General features: G+C 41.6%; 1 protein-coding gene across 1 annotated transcript in view; it reads right to left on the bottom strand.

Moving 5' to 3' along the window:
* Nucleotides 1-23,748, bottom strand: part of INTS4 (integrator complex subunit 4) — a 108,765-nt gene that overhangs the window by 28,396 nt on the left and 56,621 nt on the right. Inside the window, exons 11-17 of the mRNA XM_004708938.2 lie at nt 21,360-21,565; nt 18,054-18,196; nt 16,118-16,233; nt 15,524-15,657; nt 13,974-14,125; nt 3,396-3,489; nt 905-985 (exon numbers count right to left, since the gene is read on the bottom strand). Of these exons, the coding sequence (XP_004708995.1) occupies nt 905-985; nt 3,396-3,489; nt 13,974-14,125; nt 15,524-15,657; nt 16,118-16,233; nt 18,054-18,196; nt 21,360-21,565 (926 nt within the window). The remainder of the gene's footprint in view (nt 1-904; nt 986-3,395; nt 3,490-13,973; nt 14,126-15,523; nt 15,658-16,117; nt 16,234-18,053; nt 18,197-21,359; nt 21,566-23,748) is intronic.

Here is a 23,748-nt window from a genome sequence, read left to right as displayed (position 1 = left end):
GATATGACAAAATAATAATATGTAAATTATCAAGTGTTCATGAGGGAGGGGGCAGCGGGGAGGGAAAAAATGAGGAGCTGATGCCAGGAGGGTAGGTGGAGAGCAAATGTTTTGAGAATGATGAAGGCATGAATGTACAAATGTGCTTTACACAATTGATGTATGTATGGATTGTGATAAGAGTTATATGAGCCCCTAATATAATGATTTAAAAAAAAAAAGACACATGGCGCTACGCTACAGCCCTGGAGCTGGAAGAGCCACGTGGAAATCCACACCAGTGCTGAGATGCTTCCACCTCCACTGGATCCACAAAACCTTTTACCTACTAGCCTATGATCTTCCTGCATTTGGCGTCATTGCATGTGTTGTGTGAGTCTGAAGAGGAATTTATAGATTGCTACTAGGCATATGGGCTAATACTGGACTTATAGAATTGATCTGGGCTGGGATGTTCTCATAATATACAATTATTCTTTATTTAAAGCTCTTTCTTATACAGAAACAAAAAATGTGCCGGAAAAACTCAGGCTTTACTCGAGTATATACGGTATTAGATGTTTGTATTTCTGGAATATAAGCAGATAATATTTCAGAACAGCAAGAACCTTAGAAATCATCTAATTCAACTCCTACAGTTTAGAGGAGGTAAATGCAGATGGGTTATTTAACTTGCTCAGTATCAGCTAGCCTAGTAGTGGTAAACCAGGGACTAGAATTCAGTCCTAGAGTTTAATGTCAGTCCGTGTCCCCTAAGCATGTGCTACTTCTACTACTGTTAACTTCTGTCAGAGAATGGAACTGAGAGGCCCCAACAGTCATGTAGCCACATGAATGACTCTGGTTCTCATTTGGAGTAGATAACTCCTGGAAAGAGGCCTGAGAAAAGTCATGATAACTTTACCTGTTTTGCTGCTGCTGAGGCCAAGTCACTCTGCTTCAAATACAAAGGGGCCGCTACATTCCACAGCTTTTCCTGCAAGGCCTGCACAGATAGCATGAGAGAATGCAACTCAGAAATCACCAAGGCTGAGATATCATTTGAAATTTCTATTTTGTTTTGTTTCGAAAATCTATCATGATCAGAACTCTCAAATTTTAAGCCAATAAGCCTACTGTAATAAGCATACTTATTACAGAGAATGGGGAGTTGGGACCTACCTATTCTATTTGATTCCTGGCCCAAAAGACCCATGTTCCACACCAATGCTTGGAAGCAGACAGTACAAGCCACAAAGGAGTCTCAATAGAAAGTTCAGTCAAACCAGCTTCCTAGCCTCTGGGCCTCTCTTGTTTCCAGCACCACCAAACTACTCTGAGTTTTCTAGACTTTTCTTCCATAACTCAGGCTCTTTTTTTCTTTGCCCATGCTCACTAAATAAACAGCCCCATCACCTTTCTGATACACCCCCAACTGTTTCCTTCTTTGAATCTTTCTACATTCAAACTATCACAAAGAGTCATGGGTTTCATCCTCATCTTTGCTCTCTCATACATTCGCATGGCTTCCTCTCGCATCTCCTCTAAATTTCTGATGTAGACTCTGGAGCCTTCAAATTACAGGTGCAATTAGTAGCATGACAGAGAGCCTAGATCAACCAGTACTGTCCAGTACAAGTATAATGTGAGCCACATATATAATTTCAAGTTTCCAGGAAGAATATTAAGAAAAACAGGTGATATTAATTTCAATAATATAGGTTATCTCACTATCTTCATGCAATCGGTATTCTAAAAATTGGGATCACATCTTTCTGAAAAGAAGTCTACAAACCACTTCTCAATTCAAACTGCCCCCATTTCAAGCGCTCAAAAACACATGTCGTTGGTGACGACTGGAAAGTGGTGCCTGTTGGAAGTGGCAGGTTTATAGTACAGAAAGTTTAAAACCACCCAAATCATACTGTCATTAACGGAGTCATTGCTTTTGAATATTCATTCAATATTTTTTCCATATACATGCTTTTTAAATATAGCTGTTGTCAGAAAATATAACTACTTTTGTTCTCTTTTTGTCAGGCATAACATAAGCATTTTGTCATGCTATAAAATAATGTGATAAAATCATCCCTGGCTATCAAATATACTCTTGAGTAGGTATGCCACAATTTATTTATTATCAAGTAAATGTCTGCCTTGGGTTCTAAGTCTGAGCACCTTTTCTACCCTGCCATTCCTTGACACTGAATAATCCAAACAGTACTCCTTTTTCTTTAGATGTAATTTCCTCCTCACTCACCTTTTGCCACTCAGAAAATGAATTCTTTTCAAAGGACTTCTTCTATCCCTATGAGGAAGACAGGAAGCCAGGGGGCCAGGAAGAAGAGCAGCACCGGCATGGAACTCATGACGAACCAGTCACAAGGACAGGGAGTCTCCCACACATTGCTTTTCACCAACCCTTAAACTATAAGCCTTCACAGAGACTTGGAAAAGCCAAGCAACTTTTCAACAGGCATGAGGGAACTTCCAGAGTGAGGCGTGCATACATACATACATGTGAAAATATATTCTCTAACAAGAGCTGTTTGAATTTCAACTAATCCCCAATTTTGCTTTTATCTTTCACAAACAGTGTACATACCCAACAATGCATACACCCACATTTCCGTGTGCGCATATCTGATCTGCACAACCCTTAAGTATAACATTTAGCTTGAGCTCACACATCTTACAGTAGAAAATAATTTGACTCAGTCATTTGTCAAACAACACTAATCACTTTTAAGCCTAACATCTGGGACTCAAGCCAAAATAAAGGCTTATCAAGTGGGAAGGGTTCCCTACAATCCTGAGCCTAAATTTGTGGTAGCAATCTGCAGCCAAAGCTCAAAGCTACTGAACTGGTTTAATTGGTTTTTAACTCAATAAACTGAAACAACTTCATAGATTATCTGACTTAAGTCTTAAATGCTAGTAAGTTGTTCCTTTAAAAGCAATAAAATTAACCTTTAGACTCTGGCAAACTGCAGCAAACATTTAAGAAAATATTTTTGAAGTGTATATAAGTCCTTTGCTTAGCAAACACAAGGGGGTATCAAAAAGTTCATGGAAAAATGGAAGGGAAAGATAATGGAATTTTCTCCAGGAACTTTTTGAAGCCCACCCTTATGCAAAATATTTATAATCCTTGGGATTCTAATGAAAATGATGATCTGATATGCCCTAATTGCAGTCGTGAAAGAATTCTTCCGAAATGTAAAACTCCAAATGCCCACGAGTTAATATTCCTTTAGTTGGAGATAAATATAAACATACTGTAAAGTATGTAATCTCTCCATTTCTAAGTGGCTGACTAAGTCATGTTTTCTTACTATGGCCTCAAACAAAGGTAGGTCCTTTATTAAAGTGTATTCTTAGCATCAAAACTGCAGACAAAGTGGATCACAACCAACCTTGATAAGAAGAAGTTGACACTGAAGATAGGTAGCAGAGAAGTCAGCTACTCCTGCCAATTCAGACTGAAGTTCTCCAAGTCTTTGCAGATCCCTGCAGTAAATAAAACCCCAAACTAAACCCAGGATAAAGGGAGTGTCACCAACACAGAGATCCCATTAACAGCAGTGTACAGCTTTGTATCTAGTACATTGATCACAGGTAGTTCAATGACAGCACTCGTGCTGGATTATGATGAAACTGGTTCACTCATACTTTGACAGCAGTTGAAACTGATACTCTTTGGGAAAGCAAAACTAAACTAGGTTCTAAAGGCAAATATACAGTCAATAATTTTAATCAAAAGTTTCATGGCAAGAAGTAATACTAAGGGAAATATTCAACAGAAATGAAAGAGTTAATGCGCCATAATATTCTTATATGGACTATTATAGTTAAACCCCAGTTGCTACTCCAATATCAAATGGTATGGGAACTGCTAAACTAGGGTACATCCAGTTTGGAATACTCTACAGCCATTACAATTCAAATTGTAATAAAGCATATCACCTACCTAAAAACTGCATGTAGGAGAAAAATACAGCAAAGAGCTTTCTGGATAGTGGTATTATGGTGCTCTTTAGAGTCCTTGCTCAACTGAGCTTTGTTTTCCAAATTTCTCATACAATAAGTATATATATAAATATATATATAAATAATCAGAAAATAGCCTTAAAAAATAGGTACTGTGATGGGTGGGCACTGCTGGTTACCTACTTAGCCAATTTCGTCTTCTTCCTCACTGACCAAATTCTTTTTTGTTTGAAGGATGGTGTCCCCAAACCCAGTGACAGGCAGATCCTGACTGGCCTAAGGCAATCAGTACATGCCATTTCCCTGGCTATGTGACCTAAGTTGGCCGAACCAATCCAAATGGAAGGGCTTGCATTCTGTCCTTGGAAGAGGGTGGGCATTCACTCATTTGGCTGAACAAGAAAATGTATAGCCTGATTGCCATTTGCAGTCACGCTGTGATGCTTACGATAAATCCAAAGCTGAGGACAAGAGAAATCCAGAGACAGGAAGAAACTGGGTCCATAATAATATAACTGAGTAGCTGATCATACCACACTTAAAACAGCCCTGCCCCTGATTTTTTTTTAAGTCATACAATTTTTAAAAAATCATTTTATTGTGGCTCATACAACACAACACAATCCATAAATACATCAATTGTGTAAAGCACATTTGTACATTCATTGCCTTCATCATTCTCAAAACATTTCCTCTCCACTTAAGCCCGTAGCATCAGCTAATCCCCCCCTGCCCCCCGCTTCTCTGGCCCTTACCCTTGATAATTTATAAATTATTACTTTGTCATATCTCACACTGTCTGACATCTCCCTTCACCCAGTTTTCTGTTTTCCACCCCTCAGGGAGGAGGTTATATGTAGATCCTTATAACTGGTTCCCCCTTTCCACTCCACCCTCCTTCTACCCTCTCTGTATCACCACTCTCAGCACTGGTCCTGAAGGGATCATCTGTCCTGGATTCCCTGTGCTTCCAGTTCCTATCTGTTCCAGTGTACATCCTCTGGCCTAGCCAGATTTGTATGGTAGAATTAGCATCATGATGGGGATGGGGGGGAAGGAAGCACTTAGGAACTACAGTAAAGTTTTATGTTTCATCATTGCTACACTGCACCCTGACTGGCTCATCTCCTCCCCGAGACCCTTTTGTAAGGGGATGTCCAGTTGCCTACAGATGGGCTTTAGGTCCCCACTCCCTCTCATTCACAATGATATGATTTTTGTGTTCTTTGATGCCTGATAACTGATCCCCTCAACACCTCGTGATCACACAGGCTGGTATGCTTCTTCCATATGGGCTTTGTTGCTTCTGAGCTAGAGGGCCACTTGTTTACCTTCAAGTCTTTAAGACCCCACACGCTATATCTTTTGATAGCCAGGCACCATCAGCTTTCTTCACCACATTTGCTTTGTCTTCAGCGATTGTGTCGGGAAGGTGACCATCATGGAATGCCAGTTTAATAGAGAAAAGTGTTCGTGCATTGAAGGAGTACTTGAGTGGAGGCCCAATGTCCATCTGATATCTTAATACTAAACCTAAATCTTTCCCCATCCTCATATATAAATATATTTACATATGTACATGCCTTTATTTAGACCTCTATAAATGCCCTTTGCCTCCTAGCTCTTTCCTCTATTTCCATTGACTTTCCTCTTGTCCCAGAATCATGATCAGCCTTCATTTGGGTTTCAGTAATTTATCTTGGTTACATTACCCTTGGTCACGCCCTAGCAGGCCTCCTACACCCTCCTCCCCACCGATTTGGACCACTTGTTTTTCCCTTGTCCCTGGGTTTGTTAACACCACTTCCTTTCTCCCCAACTCTCCCTCTCCCATGACCCCCCAGAACTGCCAGTCCCATTGTTTTCTCTTCCAGATTGTTCATCCAGCCTATCTTATTTAGACAGACCTGCGGAGATAATAACATGCACAAAAACAAGATAGAGCAAAGCAAAGCAACAAAAGAAAACAAAACAACAATGACAAAAATTAAAACGATAACAAAGAAAAGCCTATAGTTAGTTCAAAGACTGTTTGTTGGCCTTTAGAAGCATTTTCTGGTCGAGTCTGATGGGGTGCCAAACCCTGGCCCCAAAGTCTATTTTTGGTATTCCCTGGGGACTTAGTTGCTCTGTTCCCCTTGCTGTTCTGTTGTATGCCCTTATTGTTTTACCTCGGTGTTGGGCCCCTGATTTCTTGTAGGACAAATTAGCCACTTATAAGCCAGTTGAAATAATTAGCCTTTTAGAAGTTCATTAAAATACAGTTTTGATATCCATAATTAAAAGCATCCTAATTGGTACAGGCAATAAAAATCCCGTGGATTATTAAAAAAAATGAGAGTCTGATACAGCGCTGGAAGATGACCCACTCGGTTGGAAGGCATTCACAAAGCAATGCCACTACCAGGCAGAGTACTGACTGTAGCTGGCACGGGCCGAGCAACGTTCTGTTCTGCTGTGCAGTCACCATGAGTCAGAGCTGCCTGAACAGCAACAACTGATACTGAGGTAATACTGTAATGATGGCAATATGAAAACAGATCTGCCTACAAATATAAACCTAGGAAAGGGATGCCCAATGGTGACTTCGAAAACTTAATATTTAGAATACGTAATTCATACACACACCTACGGTACGGCATTCAAAAGGTACTAAAGGATATGCAATTAAATTAGTCCCTATTCATATTCCTGTGACTTGCTACCCACAGGCCACCACCATTAATAAATTCTCCCAGAGATACACTACACATACAAAAAAAGGTGGGTTCTTTTCTTCATCTTTGGGGGCTATTAAAAAGGCTTTTCTCCAGGTTGTCTCCCCCAAATAAATGTCAGGCCTAGGACACTGCTTGCAACACATATATAGTAAATAATTGTAGCACACATAGAAGTAAGCTGGTTAGAAGTGATCTCCCTGAAGGCATCAGCCATCCAGAGCAATCAGACTACTGTCTGGTCCACCATAGATGGGGCTCACACCCTACTGATAAGGACAGTGGATTGCTTTCTTGAAGGAGAGCCCAGAGAAATGGTCTACCCAGGTCAAGGACAATCAAGTTTAAGTTGCCATTTGAATCTAGGATCTGCTCATCTTGTCATGTGTACCCCTAATCCCTCCTCTTCCTATTGCGTGTATACCCCTAGATCGTCCCCCTCCCATTGCTGTATTGCCTATGATACTACCCCTTCCTGTGACATATGTCCTTACCTGTAATCAGGGGGCTTGTACGCTCCTAAGTATATATAAGCCTTGGTTAGAAATAAATCCTCTTCCCTCTCCTCTCTCGTCCTCTCATCTCCCACCTCCACATGGACCACCAAGAGGGGCTGAGGTGAGCATGCTACCATGAAATGTGTCTGACTCCTTTCTTTCACTCTCTGTCCTATCTCTCTTATTCTCTATTACCTTACTATGATCTTTATATGCCATCGCCGTACATTTCTTCTTTGGCAGTAGAGGTGGGGAGGTATTACCTAGTAATCCATTTCAGGAAGCATTCATATAAAGTTGCTTCACTCTTTCTGATGACTACATGATTTTATGTTATACTACATGGATATAAAGGAGCCCTGGTGGTATACTGGTTATGCATTATACTGCAATCGCATGTCTGGCAGTTCAAAACCACCAGCAGCTTCGAGGGAGCAAGACTGGGCTTTCTACTCCGGTCACGTCAAGTCAGCATCGACTCTGAGAGACAGGATAGCCACTGTAATCTATACATGGTAAATGCACAGCTCCCCCACCAGCCATGCTTCAGAGACACTGTAAAAACTGGGTGATTCAATGCGACTATTCTCAAAGTCAATGACATAACGTATGTAAAAAGGGAGTGCATTGTGAGACAGGACATGCAACCCAGACTCAGTGCCACTGAGTCAGTTCTACCATTTAACAACCCTAAACAGGGTTCCTGAGGCTGTGAGTCTATAGATGAGCAGTCTCCTTTTCCCCCAGTGGCAGGCAACAGGTCTGGTTATTTCAAGGGCAGCACAGCCTTATAAAAGTGTCAAGTCTGTAATTCTAGATGTGAGCTATGGCCAGAAGATAATTCTATCTATAAAAATCTTAGAAGACTTCATTTCCAGTTAAGCTACTATAACTAAAGTTTTCAACAAATATTTACTAAGCACCTATGAGATAACCAAAGTACAGGAGTGAAAACAATGTAGCTATGTCAAAATCTAGAAATAACGACAACAAAAGATAAAAATAAAGATCATCTTCCAGGGCTCTCACTGCCCTGCAATTGACTTCTTATCAAGAAAGATCTTGGTTGGATTACATGGCTGGCCGGGATCAGAGCAAGGGCAGTATGTATGAGGGAGAAGTTAGTTTATTTGTTTTAAGCTAGAAGTAGTACATGTACGACCTTAGACCTCATCCGAAAACCTTTTGTATGAACCTGCAACTCTTATTTCACTTTCCAGTCCCTAGAGGAATATTCAGTTAGTAAAAGCCCCAGGGATCACCTGTTCCTCACTCCTGCCTGATACAGAAATCCCTGTCACTGCTGCACGTGTCATCACACAAATCTACACTCAGACCCTGGTGCTGGCTCTTCCTCGCTGGTGAGCAAATTGCTTCACTTCCCTAAAATTCAATTTTTCTCTGTAACATGGTAGCACCACCTAAGGGAAACTAGGTCTTGATGAATGACTGCTTTCCTTCTGCTTCCCTCTCCGGATTGCTCACCCTCAACATGCATTCAAGCTTGAAACACACTGACCACCAGAGCCCAGAACAGTGGCCTGACCAGCCCAAAGCACAGGAGGATTAACACCTTATAAACCTAGCTCGTAGTAAGGGCAACTAAAATCAACAAGTATTTACTAAACCCGACAGCTGATAACCAAATTGTCTGGCTTTTAGTACAGTTTGCTTTGCTTTAGTGCCAATAGGATAAAAACTGTCAGTGAGAGAATCTAAATGTTTATTTAGATGGGGCCGAGTCGGGAAGGGGAGTCGATTTTCCTGGGCTCAGGGCCAACAACCTCAGACAGGCGCCTCCAAAACTAAGCCTGGGGTGGGGAAGCAGAAGAGATCAAGTACGATTTAGACACTGCTTCACAGGAGATAGGAAGAAGGCTGGATCCTTAGCTTACAGAGCTGTGGGCTGCCCTTGGTTTAAAGCAGGACTTGGCAAACTTTGCTTGTAAAGGGCCAGAGAGTAGAGATTTCAGGCTTTGCAGTCTATGTGGTCTCAGCAGCAACGAACGACTCACCTCCGCCACTGCGGCATGAATGCAGCCTTCAACAACAACTACGCATGTTAATGTGGCTGTATTCAGTTACATCTCATTTACAAAAGTAGGCAGGACACAGTTAGTTCAAAAGTTATAATTCGATGAATTCCAGTTAGAGCATTTATTCCTGGCACACAGAAGCACTCAATAAACATCTAGCATATCAATGACTCACTGAATACACATGAGCAACAGAATTGTTATGCTATCCTTAAACTTTTGTCGTCTAAAAAAATTATTGATTGAAAAATTATTTTTTTACAAATCCTCTTGTCAAGGGCCAACTTTCTAAGGAGTGCAGCAAGGGTGCTGCTGGGCTACAAAAGAAAGCCTACCCCAGAAGTAAAACAGCCTATAGCTGTTTAGCACCAAGTGTCCCAAAGGCTGCAAACCGTTAATGCACTCAGCTACTAACCAAAAGGCTGGTGATTCAAGTCCACCCAGAAATGCTTAAGAAGAAAGGACCTGGTGAGCTTCTTGCAAAACAAAACAAAAAAAGAATCAGCCATTGAGAGCCTTAGGTGGTGGCAGTTTTATGATGACACATATGAGATTAGAATGACCTCAATGACAACTCGTAAATCAGCAGACCACCTAGGCATCACACCAAGCGCCGAGAGTCAGTCACCCTCTATTTTTTCTGGTTCCTCGCTCCCACCACTGTATCCAGCCAGTCTTCAGATGCCCTACGTAAACTAGAGATCAGAGCAGTGTGGAACTTGTGCACATTTATTTGGATTTGGCTCGTTCACGTGTTAAGTACACTGCTACAAACTGCACTTCCCAGACTCCCTTGAGCTAGGTTCCAGCTATGACCCGGTTGTCAGTCAGATACCCTCCTGGGAGTTCCCAGTGAACAAGGTGGGATGAGAAACACAGTGGGAGACATGGTCTAAAACTAGCAGCTTTCTCAGTGGTACCCCTAAGTCAATAGGTTGCTTCCTGATCGTGGCAGGAGCTCCGATAGTGGCCCAGCTCAGTGATGTGGAAATCACTCTGGGAATTCCGGGAATTCAACCTGGTCAGACTTAATAACAACTCTGTGAACCATTAATATCTGGTAGTAAGTTTCTTCCTGGTCAAGCTAAAAGCATAGTTTGATTTTTCAGATGAAAGTTGAAGAATAAGCTGTTCTTCTAACATTAAGTAATGATTAGGTGGTGAAGTCCACACTTAAACCCACAATCTGACTTCATAGCTCCACTCGCCTAAACATCAGGCCACACGCCAGTTCTGTGAGGGGCTCCTTCTCCCTCAGGTCTCCTGGCTCTTCACGTTTGTTGCAGTAGGAATTCTCGTCCACACCTGCACTAGCACCCTGATGTAATCATCATTCCACACTAACTAGCCAAGGCTTTCCTCATCTGCCCTGGCGGGTCAGGAATTTTCATCTATACTTCTCTCCACCATGCTACTGTTAGGATGTTGCTAGGTGCTGTTGCACGGGCTCCAATGCATCATGGCCCTAGGTGAAATAGGACAAATCGTTGTGATGTCTGAGACCATTGCTGTAGCCACTGTGTCTATCCACCTCATGGAAGGTCTCCTCTTTTTCGATGACCCTCGACTTTACCCTTTTCCAGGAACTATCCCTGCTGATGACAAGTCCAAAGTATGTGAGATACATTCTCACCATTCTTGCTCCTGTGGAACATTTCTTCCAACACAGATCTGTTCATGGTACCTTTAATATTCTTTGCCAACACCTTAATTCGAAGACATCGATTCTTCTTCAGTCTTCCTGACTTGTTATCCAGTTTTTGCATGCACGAGCTGACTGAAAGTATCACAGCCTGGGTCAGACACAGTGCAATCCAGAAGGTAGTATCTTTTTAACACTTTACATAGGTCTTGCCCAATGTAATTATGTTGTTTGATGTCCTTAGCGCCGCTTCAATGGGTGCTGGTTGTGGATCCACCTAACATGAAATGTTTGACAATTTCAATCTTTTCTCTGTATTATCATGATGTTGTGGTGGTTGTGTTTTCTTTATGCTGAGGTGTAATTCCTACTGAAAGCTGTAGATTGTGATTGTCATCACTATGTGCTTTAAGTCCTCTTTGCTTTCACTAAGTAAGGTGTGTCACCAGTATACTGCAGGCTCTTAATGCACCTTCTCATGTCCTTATGCCGTTTCTTCTTCGTACAATGCAGCTGCTCAGATTATTTGCTTGGCAAATACAGTGAATACATACGGTGAAAGGACACAACCTTGACATACATTTCCTGATTTTAACAACACAGTATCTCCGTGTTCTGTTCAAACAACTGCCTCTTGAGCTACGTAAAAGTTTTCTCCACTGTAGCATAGTCACCAAATCAATGACTTGAGTAGTTGGGTCCTCTAAAAGATGGCAGGTACCTTGAGAACAAAAGCCACGGCATGTTTCTCTTTTTCTCAGCCATCTGGCCTAGCATATAAAACGCTATTAATGTTGCTAAGTGTATGAACGAATGAAATCACATGAAACAATGCAGTATGGTATGGAAACACAGCCTGGTGGAAGACAGCTCAGTTGGACTGCTTCATTAACATGTTGAAATGCAATGACAGACAGGAAAACATGCGTAAACTGCACATAGAGCACTATTAGTCACCCATCATATTTCTTTGTCTATGTCTATTCCCCTACATGGGCTCTCTAAGGGCAGAATCCTCTCTGATTATATCTAAGTCCACGGAATGGAATCACCCATTAAACTACAAAAAAACAAACTCACTGCAGTCTGTCCAGTCACTTCTGACTCATAACAATGTTCTAGGACAAGGTAGAACCGCCCCTGTGGGTTTCTAAGGCTATAAATCTTTACAAGAGTAGGAAACCTCATCTTTCTCCTGTGGACTGGCTCGTGGTTTTGAACTGCTAACCTTACGGTAAAGAGCCCAATGTGTAACCCACTATTCTAACAGTGTTCCTCGGAATCACCCATTAAGAATTACTAATTGAATATGTCTTATACGAGTATCCTTCAGGGCTGAATAAAAACAGATCTTAACCAATCTACACATAACAGCATATTTTCAAAAGTACAAACAATATTGCTTTTGCTAAAGGCAACTGGGTTCCAATTCTCTCCATATCATTCTGGTCTTAATGATGTTAAGGCAGAAAAAAAAATAATAATGTTAAGGCCTGGAAAGTCTGCTGGCTGTCCCCTAATATTCTTTCTCCCCTTCATCTTCAGTAATAATTGACAAATGTTACCGGGGAGCCTGGTCACTCAAGAAAGACTACAGGCAAGCCTCCAACATATGCAGGCTCAGTTCCAGAGCACTAGCAGAATAAAGTGCAGCACATGACTTTTTAGGTTTCCCAGCATATATGTGTGCAATGGTAGTATGAAAATGTTTGAGATATGACAAAATAATAATTTATAAATTATCAAGGGCTCATGAGGGAGGGGTAGCGAGGAGGGAGGGGGAAAATGAGGACCTAATGCTGGGGGCTTAAGTGGAGAGGAAATGTCTTGAGAATGATGAGGGCAATGAATGTACAAATGCGCTTTACACAATTGATGTATGTATGCATTGTGATAAGAGTTGTATGAGCCCCTAATAAAATGATTAAAAAAAAGAAAAAAGAAAATGTCTGAAATCTTGTAAGAACTGTCCAAATGTGACTCAGAGGCAAGAAGTAAGCACTTGCTGTTGGAAAAAATGGCACCAATACATTTGTGCTTGATGTAAGATGGCCACAAACCTTCCACACGTAAAAACCGTAAAAACCGCAGTACCTGTGGAGCACAATAAAACGAGGTATGACTGTATATTTCCTAGCTGCTTGCTGCTATAAATGGCCTGATGACTGATATTCTAGTAAATGGGACACAGGTAAAAAGTGGAATGTGTGACTTTCAGGAAGTGACTTTAAACAGGATAGAGTGGTAATGATGCCCTTCTCTCGGTCAGTCCTTCGTCCTATAGGAGAGGAGGTCAGAGTTTGACTTGTTACACAGAGATTGAATGATGGACAGGTGGAGAAACAAGAATGAATGAACATAGCCCCTGATGATCATCTGCGGTCTGGGGGATCTCTAAGAGAGAACCCAACTTCTATTGTTTCAGCCACCGCTGCTTTGTCACCTACTCTAGCCAATAAACAAAGAGAAATGAAACTATTTTGTACTACTCACCAATCCAGTCACGAAAACAAACAGCTTTTCTTTTAAATATGTTCAAACAATTATCTAATCCAAATACGCATAGATCATAAAAGCTTATGTTTCAGTTATCTAGTGTTGCTAGAACAGAAATACCACAAGTAGCTTGTGTAACAAACAGAAACCTATTTTCTCACAGTTTCGGTAGGAAGAAGTCTGAATTCAGAGCGCCAGCCCTAAGGGAAGGATTTCTTTGTCGGCTCAGAGAAGGCCCCTGTCTCTTCAGTTTCTGCAGCCTAGATCCTTGGGGATGTCCAGGTGTCTTGGAATCTTTCTCTCCCCCACCGCCACATCCCTCTGTTGCTTGCTTGTTTAATCTCTTTTACATTTCAAAAAACAGTGAATCAAGAGACATCCTAATTCTGCTTCATTAACGTAAAAAAGACAACCTCTTCCTAAATGGGATCATAACCACAGGTTAGAATTTGCAACACATCTTTTCGGGAGACAGAATTCGTTCGCTAATACCATGTGTTAAGTGTTCGCCAAAACAGTTAGAAAAATAAGCCTGATAACCACCACTACAAAGCAAAACCCTAAGCTGGTGTAAGAGCAGAGTTCCTGAGTCAAAGGAAAGGAGTGATGACCTCACCTGATGGTGAGCTCTAGGAGCTCTTGGGTCCCCTGAGGATCCAGGTGCTGAAGGCCACACACCCTCTCCAGGCTCTGCTGCAGGAACTGCTGGGACGGGTCCTCATGCAGCATGATGCTGGGGACTGATGACACTAGTTTTCTACCTGGTAACTAAGTAAATATTGTGGGGTTAGGGTTCCATCAAAACTCCTTGGCTCATCTTTTGAAACCACCAAGACACCTGAAAAATACTTAAGCCAAACAAAGGATAGGACAAAAAAAGCTGGTCACTTTAGTAAACAGTCTTTCTCCTCTTCCCCAGCTGCAGTGGGAAACAGAGAAAGCGCTCTACTCAACACAGGCACAAGTGGTCAGGAGAAGAAACTTATGCAGTATTTGCTACTGTCGGGGGAGGCGGGGGTGAGGAGGAAGGGGAAGGGTAAACCATAGGAGTGGTGCTTAAATTTAATCTCTTGTCATATTTATTTATTTTTTTAAATCATTTTATTGGGGCTCATACAATTCATCACAATACATAGATCAATTGTGTAAAGCACACCTATACATTTGTTGCCCTCATCATTCCCAAAATTCGCTTTCCTCTTGGGTTCCCGGAATCAGCTCATTTTCCTTTTTTCCCCTCTCCCTCCCTCCCCAGTCATATTTATTTTTAAACTCTGATATTTCACTTCATGGAAGAGTAATGATTTATTCCCAAGTAAGTCTATATATCATGCTAAAAACATATTTTGTATTATAGGATTATACATAAATCATTGATTTTACTGTTAAAAACTGTTAGCCTTGAAGAAAGGGATGAGGATAGGGCAAAGAGGATGTGAGTTTTCATTCTGCACCATATATACACACATAAGGAGCCCTGGTGATGTTGCCCAATAAACACTGAGCTGCTAATCACAAGGTAAGCGGTTCAAACCCGCCAGCCACTCCAAAGAAGAAAGGTGAGGCTATCTGTTCCTGTAAGGTTCTGCAGCCTCAGAAAACCTATACAAGGTTGCTATGGGTTGGAGTAGACACTCTTGCAGTGGGTTTACATACATAGGTGTTTACACACACATGAATATATGTAAAAATTCCCAGTAAATCCATCTAACATTACATCAACAGTGATGAGTTAATACAAATGAATTTAGAAGAAAGCTTAGGGCTTAGCATTCAATTAACAATGGCTATTATGAACATTATGATGGGTTTTTAAATATTTTTTCTGTATCTCTAGGTTTTAAAAACAACAAAGATTTTTATCATTTAAAAAATAAATGAATACTTGTTGACATAACTGGTCTAAAACATACTCTTACTGATCCAGATTCCTTTTTCTTCCCTAACACCACAGAATCAACACGGGGACACTGAACAATCACTCAATCTTCTTAAAATGTAAAGGAGACAGAAGCAAAACTACAAAAGAAGAGGGTGAAAGTCCAAGAAAGAAAGAGAATGAACAAAAGAGGATTCAGAAAATATATATTCTCCTCTTTGCTGTTTAACAACCATAAAGCATCCAATGTTAAATAAAAAGCATGGACAAAAATGTGTTCAACCTACCCTTAAAGCAGGAACCAGATGAGATAGGCTGTCTCGGAGGTAAGCATAGTGTCGGAAGGTGTGATCTGAGAACAACGCTGGCATTGTTGGGCAGGTTTTAGCAGCATTGAAAATAAGAACCAAAACGGCAATGTCTGAGTTCATGGGGTTAAGTCAATTTTGAAGTATAAGAGATTGAACTTGACCAGGGCCTGCCACCCCAACTACTCACAAATAAATTCCCATGAAGACACATCGATTTTCTAGTAATCACAGAAACATAAATTCAAGCTGAAGGGGCTTGAAAGAGTTTGAGGAACATTAGATTTAAAAGATAATAATACTAGTTTTCCATGAACCTTCTGAAGCCCTTTGAACATTCTCTACTCCATCCACATCCCCAGTGACCAAAGTTTTGTGTGTTTTTTTAACATAATGGCCAACGCCACTGTAAACATCAAGAGATAGGAATTCTCATACATTGTCTATAAAAGTATCCATTGACACAATCCCACGGAAAGTAATTTGGTATCAACCTAGAAGAAATGAAAAACTAAATATTAATAAAAAGGGTCCTGCTGAGCCAGCAGGCTGGGTCCCATGGACAGAGGATACAAGCTGGATCATCCATGTCTGGTTCAGCTGTGTCAAAAAATGGGTGGGTGCTCAGCAGTTCTGGCACCAGAGGGAGCACCAAGGTGGGATGTCGACTTCCCAGAAACTTCAAGCACCTGAAACAAATTAAATTAGAGCACTCATGTCACAATGAGTTACACAGTTTTAAAACACTCGGAATTAAAATCGGAAAAGCTGGTTTTCATGGCCAATTCATCCACCTTTGCTAACTCTATTAACTTCAGAAAAGTCATCCAATGATTCCAGATTTTGGCTAATTCAGCTAAGAAATGGGTTCTTAGAACATCTAAGTAAAAGAAAAGAGCTGGGCGTGGCATATATTATGGCTTCTGTATCTAACAGTCATTTACTTCCCCATCTTCGATGCCAAGAGAATTTGATTTTATTCAGATACCAGAAAAGCATAAAATGCTCAGTGGAGGTCAGCCCAGTTTGAGGACAATCCTAGTCTCATTTTCCAGTATCTGGGTCTCTTCAGAGCTCATCCAAGGAGCGAGAGGAAAGTCAGCGAGAAGCAGCCCACTGGGTGGGCAGCGAGAGCAAGTGGACAGTGAGAGCAAGTCAAGGGACCTGCAGGGACTCAATGACGCAGAGTCCTGACTGTTGAGGGGCTGAATGACCAATCTCTGACTTCTTACTAGGCGAACAAATAAGCTCTTATTGTTTAACACACTTTGGATACATTTTCTGTTACTTAAAGCCAAAAACATTTGAACTGATGATCTTGAGTAAAGTTATGAAGTGAGAGATACATTATCTAGAATTTAATAACTCTATGACCTTGGGAAGGTATGTTTTTCTAATTTACAAAATGGAATTAAAACCATTACCTCTTAGAATTGTTCTAAAGATTAAATGAGACTATGAATGTAAAGTACTTAGCAAGGTGAATGGCAAAATAAGAATTAGAACAGGTGATTCAAAATCTACTGGACCACTTTAAGGTTAATGAGTTTTTTGTCCATAGTTAACCAATCAAGAGGGCCTTACAGAAATAATCTGAGGGAACCAAATAGTCCACCTATCTTACTTCATGGTTAAAGGAATGTTTTATGAAACACTTCACAACAGCCCCTTCCATCAAGCGAAAGGAGCCAGTCCTTCTGTGTCTCCGCAGCACTGCAGTTACGGATCCTCTACATTCCCACTACAACCCCAGGTCTCCAGTGCTGCTCTGTGCCACCAATCAACACAGTTACACAGAACTGAGCCGAACTGGGCAAAACTCAAAATTAGATACCAAAAATGTTACCGCAAGCAATATACTAGTCCTAGGGTGTTCTTAGTTTTTAATGTATCTCTCACGTCTGATTTGACAAAACCTCTTTGAAAACTATAGAGCGACCCCTTCATATAAGCACATTTACACACACACATTTTAGAGTAAATTAATGCAAACAGTTCTTCAAACAGAGATAAAGGAACAGTGTTACAGTTAGTATAAAGCTAGAAGGTTTTTTTGTTTGCTTGCTTGTTTGTTTGGGGGGGTAGGGACTATAACTCTCCAGCTGTAGAACAAATGCCAGCCCTGCCTCCATCGCTACAATGTCAGCCCACTGTACCAAAAATCAAACAAAAAGAGGACTGGTGAGCACAATATAGAGAATCACAAAATCTAATGGATTCAGTTCTGCATCTTCAACATCTACTACCTACCACAGAGCTTGGTACATAGTAAACACACAGTAAACACCTAATATTTGCTGAATGAATGGAAGAATTAATAATTAAAATGTGATACTTGGTGTAGAACTCAGAGTCCTGGCAGACTATTTGGTTAAACTGAGTCAAGTTTCTAAATTGAGGGCATATCAAGCTATGATGATCCCACCAAAGAATGCCAATATTGTACAATGTTTCCATACTATAAGATTCAGTAGGCAATTAGGCAAAGCAATTGAAGAGGCGTCCTTACTTCCATATAGAGTCCCTATCAGTAGGGTACTTGGCTAAATTTTTCAGCAGCTCCACCAATGCAAGATGAATCCCTTCTTTGGTTGAGACATTAGTACAGCACAAAAGTTCATGAAGAGCCTCTCTAATGTCTCTGGATGAATCCTTAAAAAAACAAAAGTAATCATAGTCATTGTCCATCAGGTAGCCCAGCCTCTATTCCCCACCCTCTTCTCCTAACCATCTTTCTTTCCATCCAGGGTGACTATGGGACACAAAATGCAGAAATCTTCTGGCTAAGATGGCTAAGAAACCTTTTTTTTTTTTTAATTGATTAAAAGGAGCAGCAGATACAGTGATCTTGTTCCTTTGCTTGTCAGTCTTCCTTCTTCTTCCAGCCTGGAATTCAATTGTGAGACAAGGAAGTAAAACAGCCCTTTTGCCGGCAGGAAAGGAATGGGCATATGAAAGAAGGGCAAGGGGTGAGACAGGCCAGAGGAGAAGGAAAGAAAAGACTCCTCAACATCGCGAAGCAGCTGCCTCAGTCCCTGGACTGCCTACACTTGGACTTACCATTTCCGAAAAACCCATCACAGTTTCTGTGAGGTCAGTTAGGCAGTTTGTGACTGCAGCTGAACACACTCCTCAGAGAGAACATTTGTACTGCTCCTCCATTCAAAACACATTTGTTGAGGTCCGTACAGTGGGAGACAGATGTACTAACCAGGACAACACTAAGCACTATGAGGATACGAAGATTGTGTACATCACTGTGGAAGGGTCACAGAAGGACATAAATTCGGGAAAGCCAATGGGAATTCCTTAAGCATATGGGACACAGAATAAGGCATGCTGACAATAAATTGATATATGAAGGCATGAGAACACAAAACCTCCTGAAATTCAGATTCCTGGGTCATGGAATTGTGATGACTCACCCAGGCCACCCACCCTTTCTTTGGTGGCCTTTTGAACTTTAAAGGAACTGGTTTCCTGGAATCACCTTCATGCTATCTTGGTGAACAGCTTAGTGGAGACACTATGCCCAAGGCAATGGGTTCTTTGAGAAAATGACCTCTAAGCAGTCAGCTTTGAGGGCAGAACTCCCAGGTCTGACAGAGGCTGTTTTAGAATGTACAAGTGTCATAGGTGACTACTTCTATAACCTTCCTAGCATATGGATGCTATCTCTTGGAAAATTAACATAACAATGACTTACATAACTTGCTTTGGTTCAGGGAAGAGAGGATTGGGCTTCAAAAAGTTTATGGAAAAATGGACTTTTCCCAAACATTTTAAGCGCCTTGTACATTCTTTTATATTGATTTTTTGGTGTTTCTCTGTGCATTTAGATTTTTGGGATAATGGGAACATACATATAGCAGTCATTGGGGTGGCTGGGGTGTACAAAGTATAACAGGAGCTAAGGCTCCTCCTCTCCAGAAACTCCCTATCTTGAAGGAGAGACAGACTGCATGAAGACAAAGAACAGCACTCAGAGCACTGCTATGCTAGAGAAGTGTACAAGTTGCAACAAGTACAATGCCGAGTCCCTCCATTTGCTGGGAGTGGGGCGAGGGGGTCATTGAGTCGGTTGAGGATGTGTTGGACGTCCTAGCCAGCAGTGAAAACCTAACCGGGAATGAGTGGTCTTCGTGATGCTTAGAAGGCAGCATTCGTGTAAGGTATCTGAAATCAATTCTCTGAGATGGGAACATGCAGATTAAGTGAGCAAGCACAAACAGAGGGGAGAACATGAACCATCGGCGTGTGAAGGGCCCCAGGAAGAGAAGCTGAAAAAAAGACAAAGGCCTTCCCTTCGATCAGACAGAGACCAGCCCTCGTCGGCTGACACCCTGAACTCACGACGTCTAGCCTCTTGAACTACGAAAAAATACATTTCTGTTTGTTAAAGCCACCCACTTTTGGTACTTCTGTTGTAACAGCACTAAGCTAGGAGGTGACTTCTGAGCTGAGGTTTAAAGTTAGTTCATTCATCCATTCAATACTTATTAAACATGATTAGACATCCAAAAACTTCTCATGTTCTTACTATGTGGCAGCTTCTAAAAAGGACATACTGTATAGCAGGCAGTAGATGAATGGCAGTTAATCAAATCAAATCCCTTTCCTCAGAAGCTTCATGCTAATGTGAAGACAAAAATTGATAAACATGCAAGAGAGTTTCAAAAAGCTTATGGTCAATGGTTATCTTTTAATTTTTTTCACAAACTCTTTGAAGCTCTTTGTACATAAGTCAGATAGTGAAGAGTCATTTCTAGAAGAAAGCAGGTTAAGAGAAAGAGTACTGAAATAGGTGGGGTACTTCACATATGATATTCAACGGGAACTCACAGCCACGGAGTGGAGGCCGCTCATGGTGACACGTGTACAACAGAAGGAAACACTGCCCAGACCTGTGTCCTCCTCACCATCGTCACTTTTTGAGGCTAAGCTTGTGGCTACTGCGTCAATCCAGCTCGTAGAGGGCCTTCCTCAAAAGCCTGCTTTTCACTAGGAATCACAAAGCCCCCAGTCTGCTCTGTGAAGCATGCAGCCGAATTCTGCAACAAGTGTGCACTGACTCAGCATCACATCGCTTACCTCGTTCGTTAGAGCTGAACACCAAAACAAAACCCAAGCGCGTTAAAAAACCTCCGTACTAGTAAACAAAACCCAGATGCATTTGAAAAATAACCCAAGAATTATGGGAGACAAATTTGTGTTCATATTGAGGCATAGCGACTTATGAGTTGTGACCTGAGGCAAATTGCTTTTCTCTGTTAAGAACCCCAGACTGAATGATTCAGTCTGCAAGACCCCCTTTTTACTGTAATATTCAGAGTAAGAGTTAAATCAATTCCAAGGATTTATTTATTTGGCCCTGCCTTAATTAGAGTCTCTTTAACTCTGTGCTACCATTCTAACGACTTCCTTTCACTCCCCTGCGTCTGTCATTTTCTTCCTAGGATAACAGGGAGACCAATGCCTCATTAAGTCCTCCTGCTCATTCACATCCACTGCAGCCTTCTTTCTTCTCTGGTCTCCCCTCAGCCAATTCCGGTTAGACAGTCTGTATCTCCACGCACTGTCCTTCACTGTCATAGCAGTGCCATGTTTCAGTCCCATTTCCTTTTTACCAGTCTCCCCCAGCATGGAGGTGGGAGCAGTGGGAAGTCCTAACTGTGACGGTCTTATGTATTGCTATATCCCAGTGGCTAACATAATGCCCAATTTAAAGTGGGGAGAAAAAAAAAGAACAAAGAGGAGTGGGGGGCACTTGGTAGACACGCAGGGAAGAAATGAGTGACAACGTGGGTGCGCTCACCTCCAACACCCCCAGGACTGTGTCAAGCTGGTCCTCTCGGAGAGTAATGTTGTTAGAGATTTTTCTCATGGTGTGTATGGACTGGAGACGCACTTCTTCGATCTCATCATTAAACATGTCAACCAAGAAATCAAGGCACTTCTCAGCGAAAGCCGGGGACGACCGGGCCAGCATGCAGAGGGCCTCCACGGCGGCAATGCGAACCTCTGCGGGGACGGAGACAAATGGCCACAGATGAAGAGCGAGCGCTAGGAAAATAAGTGCTGTCTTCCTTCCCATTCAGGTCGTCCATCTTAGACGCTCGTTCTGCAAACGCTCCGGGGGTGCGGCAGGGAGTCAGGGAGTTCACTACCACCTTCCTACCAGCTAACGACATAGACTTCAGTGTCACAAGGACCAAGATTTATGTCAGGATTCTACAGAAATGTGACCATGTCAGCTGTCTATTCCTGGAAAATGACAACTCTTATTTATATCAGTACTTCAAACAATGTGAATTATTTTTTTAAAGGAAGTCGTGAGGAGGACTTGAAGCACTTGCCAACAAAGATCAAGGACTGCAGCCTTCACTGTGGATTACAACTCAATGTAAAAAAAAACAAAATCAAACAGGGAGGGTAGAGGGAGAGTGGGTAGGAAAGAGGGAACCGATTACAAGGAACTATATGTGACCTCCTCCCTGGGGGACGGACAATAGAAAAGTGGGTGAAGGGAGACGTCGGACAGGACAAGATATGACAAAATAACAATTTATAAACTATCAAGGGCTCGTGAGGGAGGGGGGAGCGGGGAGGGAGGGGGAAAATGAGGACCTAATGCCGGGGGTTTAAGTTGACAGAAAATGTTTTGAGAATGATGAGGGCAATGAATGTACAAATGCGCTTTACACAACTGATGTGTGTGGACTGTGATAAGAGTTGTATGAGCCCCTAATAAAATGATTTTTTTAAATAAATAAAAACAAAACCAAAATCCTCACAACTGGACCAATAGGTAACATCATGATAAATGAGGAAAGGTTCAAGTTGTCAAAGATTTCATCTTGATTGGATCCACAATCAATGATCATAGAAGCAGCAGTAAAGAGCTCAGATGACACATCGAATCAGGTGAATCTGCTACACAAGACCTGGTTAAAATGTTGAGAAGCAAGGATGTTACTTTGAGGACTATCGTGAGCCTGACCCGAGCCATGGTATTTTCAATCACCTCACATGCATGTAAAGGCTGGAAACTGAATAACGAAGACTGAAGAAGTCTCAATGCACTTGAATTGCGGTGTTCACAAAGAATACTGAAAGCACCGGAGACTGCCAAAAGAACAAACACATCTGTCTTGGAAGAGGCACAGCCAGAATGTTCCTTACAAGTAAGGATGGCGAGATATCGTCTCATATACTTTGAATATGCTATCAGGAGAAACCAATCCCTGAAAAAGGATGTCAGGCTTGGGAAAATAGAAAGATAGCAAAGAAGTTGAAAACCCTCAAGAAAATGGATTGACAAAGTGAAACAATGGGCTCAAACCTAATGTTTGTGGGGACGGCACAGGACCAGGCAGTGTTTCACTGTTGTACTGGGCGTTGCCCCGCGTTTGAACCGACTTGATGGCGCCTAACAAGGTTTTGTTTGTTTGTTTTTTAAGTACACTACTTGAAAGGATATAGGTACCAGAGATTTTTGTGGAAAGCAGTCACTTAAATAACTTGGCAGGTTATCTTGAATAAACTTAACTTCTTGACACCTCAATTTTCCCATCTTTAAATGGAAATAATACCTACTTCCTCATAGAATTATAAGAAAGACGAACTGAGATAGTACAGTAAACCTCAAAGCACAATCACTATTAGCTATTACATAGGTAAGGTGGTTATGTGTTGGGCTGAGATCCACATGGTTGGTTATTCGAAACCACTGGCAGCTCAATGGGATAAACACTGGGCTTTTACTCCTACAGTTAGTCTCAGAAACCCACAAGGAGTCATCATTGACTCGATGTCCCTTAAACACACTTGAGAACATGTCATTGCATGTTCAAAACATGTGACAAGCAGCCTAAAGTTCCCTAATAAACATTTCTTGAACACATACCATATTCCAACTCCTTTGTCAAGTGCTGGGATACAGAAATGTTTAAAATTTAGACCACAGGTTCCCAAATTTAACTGGCCTACCGTCGTCCCCTTTTGGCAATTAAAAATGTTTATACTCCTACCAGGACCCCAATTTTGCCTTGCAAACCTGGTTAGACCAGATGATGCACAGCGGTACAGATGGGAATTGGAAACGCTGGGAATCTAGGACAGAAGAACCTCTCAGGACCAGGGGTGACAGTGGCGATACCAGGAGGGAAAGGGGATGTAGTAAGGGGGAATGGATCACAGGGAGC

The sequence above is a fragment of the Echinops telfairi genome, unplaced genomic scaffold (genome assembly GCF_000313985.2).
Source record: "Echinops telfairi isolate 266 unplaced genomic scaffold, ASM31398v2 ScPeMD7_1713;HRSCAF=2227, whole genome shotgun sequence".
Lineage (NCBI taxonomy): Eukaryota > Metazoa > Chordata > Mammalia > Afrosoricida > Tenrecidae > Echinops > Echinops telfairi.
The sequence above is the reverse complement of the archived record's forward strand: the minus strand, read 5'-3'. Positions and strand labels throughout refer to the sequence as shown.